Consider the following 11,907-nt stretch of genomic DNA (forward strand, 5'->3'; position numbering starts at 1 on the left):
CTTTTCAATGTTGCTATTACAGTAAAAATAAATATTATATATAGAGAGAGAAAAGATCTTCTGCGGCACGTTCCGTGTGATTTGATGCGGCGCCTATCAAAATTAATGCTGGATCGATCCATTGATCAATCCAGCGAAGTTGAATCAATCCACTGATCGATCCAACAGGGTTGAATCCGCTTGTCTTCTCGAGCCCATTGTGCCAATCACGCCCTTCCATCGTCGTCGGCCTCCGGCCAGAGTCCGATCGCGATCCAGTCAGAATTCGATCACGACCGGATTCCGATCGGATTCTGGCAGGATCGCAACCAGAATCGGTAGCGCTGCGTCTGCTAGTGTCACGATCGATTTTGGCCATGAAACGACTAGATTCCGACCACCATCTAGCCAGAATCCAATCGTGATCCGGCCACGATCAGAGCATGTTGAATCAGGTAAATTGATACTAAATGGCACGAAGAAAAGGGACCAATCAAATAATTCATCCTTGTTTATAATTCACCATTGATTTCCATAATTCTATTGAAGAACTTGGGATTTTGACGATCAAGTTCGTGCTCAGGTGGTTTTCCACTTTTCCTTTTCCCAGCGCATGAGTCGAGCTTTTTCCCTATCGTCAGCTCTACCTGGAAAGCGAGCAACTAATGTGTTCATACACGCTTACAAGAACAGCAAGTCTACTTGGTCTCACTACTGTGCCTTCTTCCGAGAAAACCGCTGCAAAGCTTTAGGCAATTCAACCTCTTCCTTCTTCTGTCTCTTAAACGGTCTCTCCTCAGTTTTTTGCTCCAAGAAGGGTCTCTTCGCCTTAAAAACCCCTTCCTCCTTTTTCTTGGTCCTCTTGCTCGGCTTATTCCTACCTTTGGTCTTCTTCTTGAAGGTAATGTTTTTGGCTGCGTCAATTGCAGATTCCATTTCCTCTTGAATTTCCTTCTTGGTTGGATTTGCTTTGGTCCTTCGTGGCTTGAGAGTACCAATTTTAGTTGGCTCCAACATGATTGTCTCCGGCTGAAGCTTATCGATGAGGGCATGAACTTCCTTCTCCCTCCTCTGTTTTTTAGTTTCATAAGGGTTCGCAACCCATGAATCAAAGTTAGGCTCACCAGCTCCGGGAACAATTATGGAAGACAAACCCATGGAGTGGCCAATACCCAGAACATCTTCATATGGTCGAAAACAGACTTTTGCTAGTTGATATCCTTTGACCATTTCATGGCTCATATATTGTTTATAGTCTTGATTCCCTGAGTCTCTCCAGATATGAACATGAGATTTATTTCCTAGCGCGAGCATGCCCTTCTGACTAAAATCCAGCATCTGAGCATGCGCAGTATATGAATGGAGTAGGCCAAACTTCCTGATGTCCCATAACTTGATCTTGTGATCCATGCCAGTTGTGGCCATTAGATGACCTCCCTTGTGGAAGGCAATGTCAGTGACAGGGCCAAAATGACAAAGCATAGTAACCAGGGGCTTTGCACTAGTCGGCTTCCACATGGTGACTTTGCCAGCTGAATGGCCCAAACCAATAACGGCATTATAAGGATTGACTTGCATCACATCAGTTCGGCCTAGACCAGTTCGGTAATTGGCGACTATGACACCTGTGCTCACATCTTGGTAATGGAGTTGAGCAGATTTGTTCACTGAAGCCAGGAGGAAATGTTTGTCTAGAAATTGAAGCTTTAAAGCTGCACCATGCTCCTGCAATTGAAAACAGTCATTAAACAGTATGGCAAATAACAAAGAAATCTAATATAATTACAGAAGTATTCTTGTAATCAAACAGTGAGACAATAGTTAAACAATAAGAAGAATAAGGATGCTGATAAAGTTCACATGGTTAACCAGTGCAGAGTAGAAACCAATTCCATAGTGGCAGTGTATCATCTATGAAATCTGAGATAGGACACTAGGTGGCTGAACCGTAAAATGCCATCAGCAATAAAGGCTCTAACACAAAGGTTCATGATTGATGCTGGAATTAAAGAAGTTACAACAAATCAAATTCACTGAATTTGCAGAAGTTATGAACAGAAGTACTCAGGCAATAATCAACCGAAAACCACCAAAAGGAGTTGAGCTAAGCAGCTATAAAAGTTTATGATGCACTACCTTTAAACAATGGATCTCTGTTCCTCTCCAATTGTATATGTAGGGATACCTGCCAAAATTTATGAGTGAGCCATTTTGACCATTAGTTAAACTTCAAATAATCACAGAACATAAACTCAAAAGAATGACATGCTAACAAAGTGAAATGTGCAAGTCTAGAATCATGAAATCACAAGCTAAGGATATCTCCGTTATATCACATGCAAAGAGTACATTGGATAACGAGGTCCAATGAAATTTCACTTGAGTACGAAGAATTTCCATACAAACAAATTTGACCTGGCTTGGATTACTAATCTCAAAATTTATATTTAATAAGACTTGCACAGAGTTTCCTGTAGTATTAATATAAAGCTTGCAAGCAGATTGAATAGCAGGACATCTAGAATAGATCTTTTTAATTTTATGCAGAAGCAGAACAATCAAGTTGAACTCCATTTGCAAATTAAGGAATATTAAGCTGAAGCACACATCATTAAATATATTAAATATAACTTGCAAAAGTATTCACGTAATGTTAATTTAAGCATGGGAGCAGCTTGGGTTGAAGGATACGTTGAACAGATATATCCTTTTAATCTCACATAAGACCACAAAAATACTACAACCTAGTTGAGCACCAACTTGGGTTTCACATGAACATCCATTTGCACACTAAAAATTATTAAATGAAGCATGCATCATTCAGGCCAGACGTAATTTTTTCTGTTAATAGTTATGGAAAGGTGCAATTCTACCCTGAGATGGTAAGGAATGTCAAGACAATGTTACACTACTTTGATCATGGAGTTCCTGCATATTTAATAATGTTGGGTAAAGATGTTACTCATCCAAGACAAAGTAAATTAAAAAAAAGAAAAGGAAAGAACAAATCTATACAAGTTTCAAGACAATGTCATGGTAAGGAAGTTAGATATGATCACTGAGCCAAATTAAGAAAATTGTAGGAGATGTTACTTTTTCTGAGCAACTGCAAAAAACTGCTCATTTTGCAAGAACACAACATCTCGAACAGTCTCTCGGACCTAAAAGGAAAAGCAAGTGATATTTAGACAATCAAGATCTTTATATGCAAAAAAGATTTTAGTGATGCAGCGTGGATTTAAAAGCATCAGGCTAATGTCCACACTCAAAACTCAGAAAGGGAAAAACTATAAGAATTGAAATATTAATTCATTATGTGGGATTAAGACCTCTTTTCTAATCTCAAAACACGACCAATTCTTCTGAAAATAACTAACCTAGCTCTAAAAAAACATAAGAAACTTTTAAACATTTAAACTAGATGTTAAAATAAACACTAAATTTATCACCAAACTATGGATTACTCCCCTTATAATTCATGTCTGATACGAAACACAAGCTAAATGTGATTGTCATGTCTGATTCCTAAAGATACAGTTTGCTCAGCACATCTTTCTTACCAATGACAATTGAGTATTTTGGAAGATACCTTCCACTAGAAATTCACTTCTCACAATTGCTAAAACTAAAAAGTGTCCTCTATGAATGAAAATAAAGGTTTCAAGATTTCCTTTGCTACAGTGCATCAGAAATTTGTGCTATAATCTCATGCACAGCCAATTACATGAAACAAATGTAATCTCAAAATACATTATGATGCATGACATTTTGGGGTTAACTTAGCATACATGGCTGGAATCAGAAACAAACCTGAAACTCTTTGATTAAATTCATGTTTAACATATCTATCATTGCCAGGTGGCCTTTACGGCCTCCCATCACCATATAACGCCCACTTGGCGTGTATTCCAGTTTATATGGACCTAAATCTGGAAAAGAACAGCAAGACACAAAGTAGGTAAAAATACAATGAAACATTTATAGCTATTAAAGTAGAAAAAAGTGTACTAGCACTGATAATAGAGTCGTCAAAAGTGTCATAGAACTGAAAGTATTTTGGCACAACTAAATCATTCATATCTCAACACACAAACCAAGATAAGCAACATTTTACCAGGTAAGATCATATCAAATGGCTTTCTGAAACTTGAAATATCCACTTCGCGAACTATGGACTCTTGTTTGATCATCCATGTCTTTTCTAAACCTTCAGGCTCCAAATAGCCTTCGTCGCTAGGCAACAACCACTGAAATATATAGGAAAACAAAAAGGGACTCAAATTACTTCAAGAAAACAAAACAACCACATACCCTTTTAGTTAAAAAAATTGAATTTACGGAGGAATGCAACAGAGGATTAAATGGAAATACGGGGCCTCATAAAATAAAAAAAAAGGTACAGTATTGTTTCAGGGACAACCTAGGTTAATACACAAGCAGACACATAGTATAGATTTTAGCTAGTTGGATATTATATAGGATTGTCCCTTCTGGAAACAAGCAGCAATTCAGAATAACAAAAAACAAGGCCAGAGTAAAACATTCAAATCCAAATCCTAGCATGTAACGAAAATCCCTAAAAAAAACAACAGGACACAAGTATATAGACAGTATTAAGTTAGGTACAGAAAAACAAGAAACCATCAGCCCTAATGAACAAAACTTACAAGATCCAATGGCACTGACAGGATTTTCTTGCAAGCACATTGTCGTGTGATCCTATCTTCTATAAAATTTATAATATAGTAGGGTTTTTTACAAAAATAAGAGGTTCTGTCAAAATTATTTCAGTAACTTAGGGTAATTAAATTATGTGAAAGAATTGTAGCATGGCTTGAGGGAGATACTTCACATTTGAGGGAAGGCCACCCTTGAGGCGTGACACCTGATTCAAGAATTTTTTTGATCCAACACCAAGAATAAACAGGGGGACAAATCTACTACGAGATACACCATGTGGATCATTGGGTTTGTATGTGAATTGTAGAATCCTATCTCTATTTCATTGGTTCAAGTATTTCTCCGACAAGTTTAACAATCATAAATTATAATATTATTATGCCAGTAATTAAATTACCTGATGTAGTGGGTCATCCAATAATTTGGAAGTAGATCTGATTGATGGATCAGTATAAATGGAGCAATAGGTAGCAATATATTGTACATCTTTTGGAATAGGGCATAGGGCAGAAAAGCAAAAAACAGATAAAAATTTCGAAATAACATTATAAGAAGAGAATAAGTATAAGAAACGAACCTTTTCTGCCTTAGCAGCAGCTTTTGCTGACTGTCCATATAATTTTTCCCTATTGACAAGCTGACCTTTCAGTTTCTTGTCTCGTAACGTCTGTCATGAAAAAAATAACAAAATGAACAATCAATCAAAATGAAAGGTACATAATGATGAAGGATATAATTCAGAACATATCAATAAAGCACACCTCCAAATTAGCACCATCACCACGCAAATATTTTCTTGCTCTCACATCCAACTCATCGGCGATCTTCTGTAAAGTCAGCACTCGGAATAATTACAAAAAGAAAAGCCTCAATTACCAATACTACATTATCTCAATAAATCGTACTCCTAAAGACAAGCAGCATTGGACAGAATTATTAGCAGTTTCTGCAGAATAGAAAAATGAAATTTCACAGATTGATTTCAACGAAAATTAGGAAAAGCATGTTAAAAGGGCAAGGGAATATGCATCAAAGTCCAAACAAATTACAATTTATAGCTTTCAAGACACATTAAACTCAGGAAAACATAGAAAATTGAAGCAAGAAACAATTTAAGAGGATGAACATTTTTCCACATCACACAATGAAAGGGTTCATTGTATCGTAAATCTACATGAGTCATCAAACCGCTGAGCAACTAAAGCAGTAAGGAAAAAAGTTGAATCTTTGAAACGTACCTGTTGTGTTGCAGAAATCATTCTGTTGCTATTTATAGTTCTTGATTTACCACTATCTGACAAATTAAAATCATATAGGATAAATTTTAGATAGTTGTAAACAGAATTTCCGGTGCCGATCCATGCCGCTCGATACCGGCGGTTTAGAGCGAAAAATTACCTGGCGGCGAGTAAAGGCGACGTGCGACAACGACGACGCACGGGATCAGAACCGAGACGCCGTTCTGACGCGCAAGAGTGAGAAAAGGAGAGCGATAAATTAACTGGCGGCGAGCAACGGCGACGGGGTGCGACAACGACGACGAGCGGCAGGGTGCGGCGCAACAGAAGCTAAAACCCTAAAAACTTAAATTTGGAAATATATAAAACGTTTGCAAATCAGTTGTCCATTATCAACAGTAAGTAGTATAATAACCGTTTATATATAAGTTACAGGATTTTGTTATCTCGCATAGGTAACCATTATTGTATTTTTTTTTTTAAGAAAATAAGATTTAAGATTTATATTAGAATATAATATTTAAGTTAAAAAATTATATTAATTGCTCCCGGGATGTGTATCATAAAATGTGTGATATATATACACACACGAAAATATTACCCTGCGACATACATCCGTACGGATCGGTGCGGTGGATCAATCCAGCAAGCGCGAGAAGACGAAGCAGGCCAGAATCGATCGCGACGCTAGCAAACGCAGCGCCGCCGATTCTGGCCGTGATCCGGCTGGAATCCGATTGTGGCTGGATTCCGACCGGATCGCGACCGGATTTTTGCCAGATGGCGGTCAGAATTCGGCCGTTTTGTGGCCAAAATTGGCTGCGACGCTAGCAAATGCAGCGCTGCCAATTCTGGTCACGATTCGGCCAGAATCCGGTCGCGATCTGGCCAGAATCCAGTCACGTTGTGATCTAGCCGAGGGGTGATCTACCAGCGTCCCGTGAAGATCAGCGTCGACTGACTGGAGAAGACAAGAGGGCTGAATCGATCCACTGATTGATTCAGCCCCACTGGATCGATCCAATACTAATTTTGATGCGCGCCTCACCAAACCGCATGGAGCGTGCCGTAAGGTAGCTTTTCTCATATATATATATATATATATATATATAAAGAAACGTTCCGTTGCGGAACGCTTCATCCGGACCGCTGCGGACCTGCCCCCGTGGAGTTTTCGCGTCATTTTTTTTATTTTTGGAGTATAATATTTTTGTTTCTCCGCATGTTTTGTAGCCCGCAACCCTAATTTCTCGCCGCGACGACTCCCACAGGCACCGGTCGCGAGGAAAACCCTCGACCCCTTCCTCCTTCGTTGCGACGCACCCGTCGCGAGGAAACTCCACAGGCGCGGAAACCTTGTCGTGCCCCTCGCAATTCTTCGACGTCGCACCCAAAGCTAGGGTTTCGTCCCCTTCCTCCTTCGTCACGACGCACCCGCAGAAGAGGAGAAACAAATAGGCGCCTTCCTCCTTCGTCACGCCAAAGCTAGGGTTTCCTATCTGTTGTTACTTGATCGGCAAGCTAAAGCTAGGGTTTTTCCGCACCACACCACACTCCCCTTCATTTGTTCTCCTCGACGGTACACTCTATTGCTTGATTTTCTTGTCTCCAATCATTTGTGATCTACAGTCTGGGTTTTCTTTTCAAATATCGCTTTGTGTGTATATAACTACTTGACGCCACTTTTTCACACAAAGCGTCAAATTCATTTCTTTGAAGTCTAACTATGCTACTGAGCAATGATAGTGGTGCTGCAAGTTGCATCCAAGATTATCATGATCAAGATTACTTGTGAACACTTAATATTAGTAAAACATTTACAGAATTGTGATAAGACACTTAATTTTTTTTATTTGACACTGTATCATCAAGTCTAATTAAAATTAATTATATCATATTATACATTAAAATGATATATAATTATTGTGTTGTATTTTTGTGCTGTAAAAAGTGACTATGAATGACTAGCACATGAACTAAAGATGATTATTTCATTTTCAAATAAGTCCTCTTTAACATAAACAAAAAGTGTGTTGTCTTAAAAATGTTTCACTTTTTTGTGAATTGAAGGAAATTTTAGGCCAAATGTGATGCATGAATTGCTTACTTCCATCATGGTGATTTTGTTGGGAATTTATGGCTCATGAAAAACTATTGATTGTTAGGTGTCTTGGATGATGTTGCTGTTTAAAAGCTACCACACCATGATTGCCCTGATCTAGAATTTCACTTGGTAAAACGTCATATAGTTTTTATAGTGGCAACCGTGTGTTTCCCAACCTACTACTTTTTTGTTGACCGTAACATTTATTTTTTAGTTGGATAACATCATATGCCTAGATTATTATATAGCATCTATTCATTATCATTTCTTAATTTTCCTGATTGCATTCTTCAAAATGACACTGGTCCGTTATCATGAAATTGTTATTGTTTCATGACACTTGTTCATTAATTTTGTCTCACTATAAACATTGATATTGTTGGAACCCCAAGGTGTTTTGATGTGATCAAACAAGCTAAGTTAGGTCCTGCGTTTGTTTAACCCTTGTGTCTAAGTGTGCAGGAGCTTAGGAACACAGGAAGTTGAGCGGAAGACGCGGCTAGCGAGAAGGACGGCACGGGGAGAGAGCCGACGGGCTCGGTGCGTCCGAGGGACGAGGTGTCCGCGGAAGAGTACACCGGTGGACGAGAAGAGCGTGCGCGACGCTCGAGGGACGAGAAACCGGGAAGGAAGGCTGCTCGAGGAGAAGGCCGGAACATGGGTTCGGGTGAGCCCTATTCCGGAAGGCCGAGATCACCCAAACTAGCGGAGCCGGAGCGAACAGACCCGGACCAAGACGAGGCGAACTGAGACGAGCTGAACCGGAGCAGAGAGCCTGGACCAGAGTCAACTTTGTTGACTTGACAGGTCCGGGCGCCCGGATCAATTCCGGGCGCCCGGGGGTTCATATTTGACCAGATCGAAGCTGATCGCGAGCTGACCATTGGGGGATAAAATTTATCCCCCCGGGGGCGCCCGGAACCCCTTCCAGGCGCCCGGACCAGTACTATAAATAAAGTACTGATCCGTACATTCAAAACAACTAACTTGTAATCAATTCCTTCTGTGCTTTCAATTCTGTTCTTTTCATTTGTGCTGTCAACGTTGTAAAGAGGCTACTCCGCCCAGAGGAGAATCAGATAGTGCGCTTACATTCCTTGGATTAGCAATCCCCTGATTGCAAACCAAGTAAAACTCTGGTGTCTGCTTTTCTTTACTTAGTCTCTTTTATTTATTTATTACAAGTGTTCATTATATAGTTGAAATCCGAGAAAGGTTCAAGTTTTGTTTTGTAGGGCAATTCACCCCTCCCCTCTTGCCGGCCTCCAAAGGAACCAACAAGTGGTATCAGAGCAAGGCGCTTCAGGAGGACTAACCGCCGATCGAAGCAACAAAGATGGCCGGACCAAGCATTGTTCCACCAAAATTCGAGGGGAACTTCGCAGACTGGAAGCGTCGTATGGAGGTATTCCTAAAAATAGATTTTGAAATTCGGTTTATTATGAAATATGGTTTTGTAGCTCCAATAGATAAAGATGGAAAAGAAAAAGAAGAGAGCGATTGGACAAAGAAGGAGCAGAATGAGTCGGTAGCAAACAGCCGTGCGGAACATCACCTGCTGAGCGTGTTACCGCCTCAAGAGGTCAACCGCATCGGAAACTATTTATCTGCTAAAGAACTTTGGGAGAAGTTCTTGGAACTCCAGGAAGGCACGTCCGAAGCGAAGCTCGCTAGAAGGGACATCCTCCGCAACAAACTGATGAACATCCGTCTGGAGAAAGGTGAGAAAGTAGCCGGTCAACATGCAAAGGTAAAAGAACTAGTTACTGGTCTCGAAAACCTTGGTGAAACGGTAACAAACCGGGACACTATACGCTACGCGCTCAACGCGTTTCCAAGAACTCCGGAGTGGACATCAATCGTCGATGCTTACTATATCTCAAAAGACCTGGAGGTAAGTACTTTAGAAGAGTTGTTTTCTACCCTTGAATTACACGAAACTAGATATGCAGAGATATCAAAGGACACAACCCAGACTATGGCGCTGAACGCAACCAACAAGGATGAACCCGAGTCAGACTCTGAAGACGATCAAGAAGCGTACATGGTAAGAAACTTTAAAAAGTTTTTTAGATCTAATAAATTTAAAATGCAGAATAAAAAGAATCAAAAAGGTAGAAGAAAGGTACGGTGCTACCAGTGTCAGAAGGAGGGACACCTAAGAGAAGACTGCCCAGAACTCAAGAAGGTCAAAATGAAGGCACCTAAGAAACACAATCTAAAAGCAACTTGGGGCGACACCTCTTCAACCGAATCAGAAGCTCAAGAATATGCCGGGATAGCACTGATGGCAAGCTACGAAGGACAAAGTACATCAGAACCCAGCATCGATGAAGGGGGAGCGACCTCAGATGGAAGTAGCGAAGCAGGGGGAGATTCAGGCTTCAAGTCTGATATGGTAAGTGAGGTATGCCTCTTACCCCCTGATGAACTTTACTTTGGTATCAAAGCTATAACTAAATCCATGTACAAATTAGAAAATAAAAATGCCAAATTAGAAAATGAAATTTTAGAAACAAAGAGAATTTTGGCAAAATCATGTCTTATAGAGGATTTTGAAAAACTGAAAATTGAAAATGAAAAACTAAAAGAAGAAATAGAAAGATTGAAAAAAATCTAATGGTTCAAATATTTCTACTTTTAGGAATTATAGAGGTTTAAATTGGTATTATAGATTTCATCAAAGTCAAATTAGAAATATATCAAAAATTTATATACCTAGGAAATACTTGGTTAATCCTGTAGGTAGGAACCTCTACTGGGTTCCAAAAATCTATTTAATTTAAAATTAAAGTCAGACTTAACATTTTCAGCAAGGAAATTAAACAACTAATTTCTTTATGAGGCTTTGTCTAAGGAAGTGGTTGTTGCTCCAATAACCAAAAAGGCCTAGTGCCTCGCCACGACCTGGAAGCCAAGTATTGAAATGAAAAGTTTAATTGACTAACTGAAAAAAAATTAATTTAAATTACTTAATGCTTTAAAAGAGTTATTCAATTTGTGTTAGAAAATATTTAAAAAAAAAAATTGAAAATTTTTTTATCTTAGAAATTTTTATGAAAATTGACTTAGAAATCTTAGAATTTTTTTTTTTATGATAATATTGCCTTATAATTTTTTCTTAAAATTGACTTAGAATTATTTTTTATGAATATTAACTTAGAATTTTTTTTAGTTAGAAAAGTTTTTTTTGGGAATGTTAAAATAAGTTTCAAACTTAAAATTTTATTAACAATTATGACTGTTTTTTTCTGAAAAATGTTTTACTTAATTTTTCTCGAAAGAAAAATTCTGAAGAGTGTCTTTACTTAGACATTTTTTTACACTCAAAGTTTTTTTTGAATTTACCTTAGACTTGTTTATAACCCCAATTTTTATGTGATCAAAGGGGGAGAAGTATGTTAAGTCTAGGGGGAGGTTATATAATTTTTCATTTGAAAAATACTTGGACTTATTTGAATATAAATTATTTTTATTGCATATGGTTACTCTAACTTAACTTGGGTTGCTCACATCAAAAAGGGGGAGATTGTTGGAACCCCAAGGTGTTTTGATGTGATCAAACAAGCTAAGTTAGGTCCTGCGTTTGTTTAACCCTTGTGTCTAAGTGTGCAGGAGCTTAGGAACACAGGAAGTCGAGCGGAAGACGCGGCTAGCGAGAAGGACGGCACGGGGAGAGAGCCGACGGGCTCGGTGCGTCTGAGGGACGAGGTGTCCGCGGAAGAGTACACCGGTGGACGAGAAGAGCGTGCGCGACGCTCGAGGGACGAGAAACCAGGAAGGAAGGCTGCTCGAGGAGAAGGCCGGAACATGGGTTCGGGTGAGCCCTATTCCGGAAGGCCGAGATCACCCAAACTAGCGGAGCCGGAGCGAACAGACCCGGACCAAGACGCGGCGAACTGAGAC

At 39.4% G+C, this 11,907-nt stretch overlaps 1 protein-coding gene across 2 annotated transcripts; it reads right to left on the bottom strand.

The window, feature by feature from the left end:
• Nucleotides 1-443: 443 nt before the first annotated feature.
• Nucleotides 444-6,248, bottom strand: LOC122048481 (probable U3 small nucleolar RNA-associated protein 7). Of its 2 annotated transcripts, none has more exons than XM_042610052.1 (9): nt 6,058-6,248; nt 5,898-5,953; nt 5,421-5,483; nt 5,237-5,326; nt 4,094-4,226; nt 3,790-3,908; nt 3,073-3,140; nt 2,116-2,164; nt 444-1,704 (listed from the first exon to the last, which is right to left on the bottom strand). In XM_042610052.1, the coding sequence occupies exons 2-9, from the start codon at nt 5,916-5,918 to the stop codon at nt 691-693; spliced, it is 1,557 nt and encodes a 518-aa protein (XP_042465986.1). In that variant the 5' UTR covers nt 5,919-5,953; nt 6,058-6,248; the 3' UTR covers nt 444-690. The 2 variants fall into 2 exon arrangements, with proteins under 2 accessions (XP_042465986.1, XP_042465981.1); XM_042610047.1 differs by having other exon boundaries at nt 5,421-5,486.
• Nucleotides 6,249-11,907: the final 5,659 nt, after the last annotated feature.

This window comes from Zingiber officinale, chromosome 1B (genome assembly GCF_018446385.1).
Source record: "Zingiber officinale cultivar Zhangliang chromosome 1B, Zo_v1.1, whole genome shotgun sequence".
In the NCBI taxonomy this organism is placed as follows: Eukaryota; Viridiplantae; Streptophyta; class Magnoliopsida; order Zingiberales; family Zingiberaceae; genus Zingiber; species Zingiber officinale.

Excerpts from the sequence above, each read along its gene's own strand:
- LOC122048481 (XM_042610047.1), bottom strand. The coding sequence starts at position 5,918 with ATGATTTCTGCAACACAACAG. Across the intron at positions 4,227-5,236 it reads CTGCTGCTAAGGCAGAAAAG|TGGTTGTTGCCTAGCGACGA; the intron begins GTTCGTTTCTTA and ends TATATATTTCAG. Across the intron at positions 2,165-3,072 it reads TTTGCAGTTGCTCAGAAAAA|GTATCCCTACATATACAATT; the intron begins GTAACATCTCCT and ends AAATTTTGGCAG.